General features: G+C 55.0%; 1 protein-coding gene across 1 annotated transcript in view; it reads right to left on the bottom strand.

Annotated features, from left to right (window-relative positions):
• Nucleotides 1-2,345, bottom strand: part of LOC102240332 (solute carrier family 35 member E2-like) — a 19,417-nt gene that overhangs the window by 10,664 nt on the left and 6,408 nt on the right. The window contains exons 5-6 of the mRNA XM_005871314.2: nt 2,124-2,340; nt 1,320-1,455 (exon numbers count right to left, since the gene is read on the bottom strand). Coding sequence (XP_005871376.2) covers nt 1,320-1,455; nt 2,124-2,340 — 353 coding nt within the window. The remainder of the gene's footprint in view (nt 1-1,319; nt 1,456-2,123; nt 2,341-2,345) is intronic.

Below are 2,345 nucleotides of genomic sequence, written 5' to 3'. Positions count from 1 at the left end.
TCTTTTTTTTTTTTTTTTTTTGGGCCAGCTTTAGCTCTGGGGCCTTGCTGCTGAAAACATAGATACAATGTTGCGGTCCGAGCCCGGCTGAATGGAAGCCCTTTTCTGGGGTTTTGTTTAGCTTCTTATTTGCAACATAGTATATAGTTGCTTAGAGTTGCAACTGAGAGGCTGGCAAGTGAGGCGGGGAACGTTGGAGTCTGCAGCAAGCAAGCCTCGTGCTCGCTTCAGTGCCTGGCTGCCGGCCGCCATCTTGGCTGACAGTTAATTTGCATATACTCACTGATTAGCCAATGAAAAGGGTAGCGGTCGTACGCCAATTACCATGTTTCTCTTTTATTAGTGTAGACTAGAGGCCCAGTGCACAAAATTCATGTGGGGGGGGGGTGTCCCTCAGCCCAGCCTGCACCCTCTCACAATCCAGGACCCCTGGCTCTTAACTGTTCACCCGCCTGCCAGCCTGATCACCCCTAACCCCTCTGCCTGCCAGCCTGATTGCCCCTAACTGCTCGCCTGCCTGCTTGATCGCCCCTAACCACCTCTTCCTTGGCCCCTGCCATGGTGGCTTCATCTGGAAGGACGTCCGAAATGACATCTGGAAGGTCATTCGGCTGCCTGGTCTAATTAGCATATTATGCTTTTATTATTATAGATTTTTAAAAAATATCTTTCTTTCTTTCTTTCTTTCTTTCTTTATTTATTTTTAACCCTCACCTGAGGATGTTTTTCCATTGATTTTTTCAGAGATTGGATGAGAGAGGGGAAAACAGAGAGAAACACTGATGTGTGAGAAACATATCAATCTGTTGCCTCCTGCACGTGCCTCGACCAGGGCCTGGGCGGGAGAGGAGCCTGCAACAGAGGTACGTGCCCCTGACTGGAATTGAACCTGGGACCCTTTGGTCCACAGGCCGACGCTCTATCCACTGAGCAAAACCGGCCAAGGAGGGAAAGGCATCCTATCTAATAGACAAACATGGTAATTGACCGTAACTTCGCTACGCCTCCCATTGGCTAATTAGCACGATATGCAAATTAACTGCCAATGAAGATGGCGGCTAATTTGCATACTGCAGGCAGGGCGGGACAGCGCCATCCCGCCTGCCCTGCTGCCATCCGGGCCTGCTATCTGCGACCCGGGGCGGCAGGCGTGGTTATCTCCCGAGGGGTCCCAGACTGTGAGAGGGCACAAGTGGGGCTGAGGGACACCCCCTCCCAGCCCCCTCCCCCACCAGTGCACAAATTTTTGTGCACCGGGCCTCTAGTTTTAAATAACGTGAAAAAGAACCCAGTCCCGCACCCAAATGCCAGGCCCTCACCTCATGAGGCCCACGAAGAGCATGGTCATGATGAAGTTGGGCGGGTAGGCGAGCCGGACTTTGTGCTGGTACAGGCAGCAGGGGACGAAAATCTTCAGGCAGCCGATGCACGTGGTGGACAGCATCTGCACTGCGCCTGCGGGACCGGGTTGCCAGCGATGAGCTGTAGCCATGGTCGCGCCCACCTCTGTGCCCCCATCCAGCTCCGTGCCCTGCCCACCTACCTGTGCCCCCACCCAGTTCTGTGCCCCGCCCTCCTGTCTCTCCATGTGGCTGCCCCTCATACATATTCAACCTTCTATGTGACATTAGAGGATGGGGCTGCTGAAGAACACACAGAAGAGAGAGTAACCAAGGACAGTGTGCTGGGAGATCGCAACACCTAAGAATGGCACCTGCCAACGGTGCTGCAAAGGAGTCCAATGAAGACGAATGGCAAGAAGGACCCAGCGGCCTTGGAACTGGGAAGCCAGCACACCCTTGGGGACAACGGCTATCGCGGAGTGATGGGGACAGACTGCCGTGGGTTAGGGCAGTGCTTCCCAACCTTGTCATGGCCACAGGGGAAATAATACATGCACCACATCCGAGCGTCAATATGCTGGGCTCCCTACTACCCAAGCTTCCCGCCTCAGCCCCCAGCTCTGAGGGTCAGTCAACATTGCAACATCTGGGTGGTAAGCTCTGGGTAAAGAACAGCAAAGACAAACAATTCTTGTAAGAAAGGAGGGTAGCTGGTGGGACTTGTGGGGTCAGGAGAATTTGTTCTGTGCCCCGCCCCCCTGCCCGAGGCCCCACCCTCACCCAGCATGCTGGGCTCGCCCTCCAGCAGGGAGAGGATGTACTTGTTGAGGAAGAGGGTGCAGAAGCTGAGGAAGAACCAGAGCGTGAGGTAGAGCAGCGCCCGCGAGCTCCACACGCCCAGGTCCGCCTCGATGACCGTGGTCTCGGTGATGGTGACGGCCAGCACGCTCTCCTCGGTGCCCTCGCTCCTGGCAAAGACGATCTTCTCACTTCGGGGGCCGA

The sequence above is a fragment of the Myotis brandtii genome, unplaced genomic scaffold (genome assembly GCF_000412655.1).
Source record: "Myotis brandtii unplaced genomic scaffold, ASM41265v1 scaffold334, whole genome shotgun sequence".
Taxonomy (NCBI): domain Eukaryota; kingdom Metazoa; phylum Chordata; class Mammalia; order Chiroptera; family Vespertilionidae; genus Myotis; species Myotis brandtii.
Note: the sequence above shows the minus strand (reverse complement) of the source record. Positions and strands in the feature narration are given on the sequence as shown.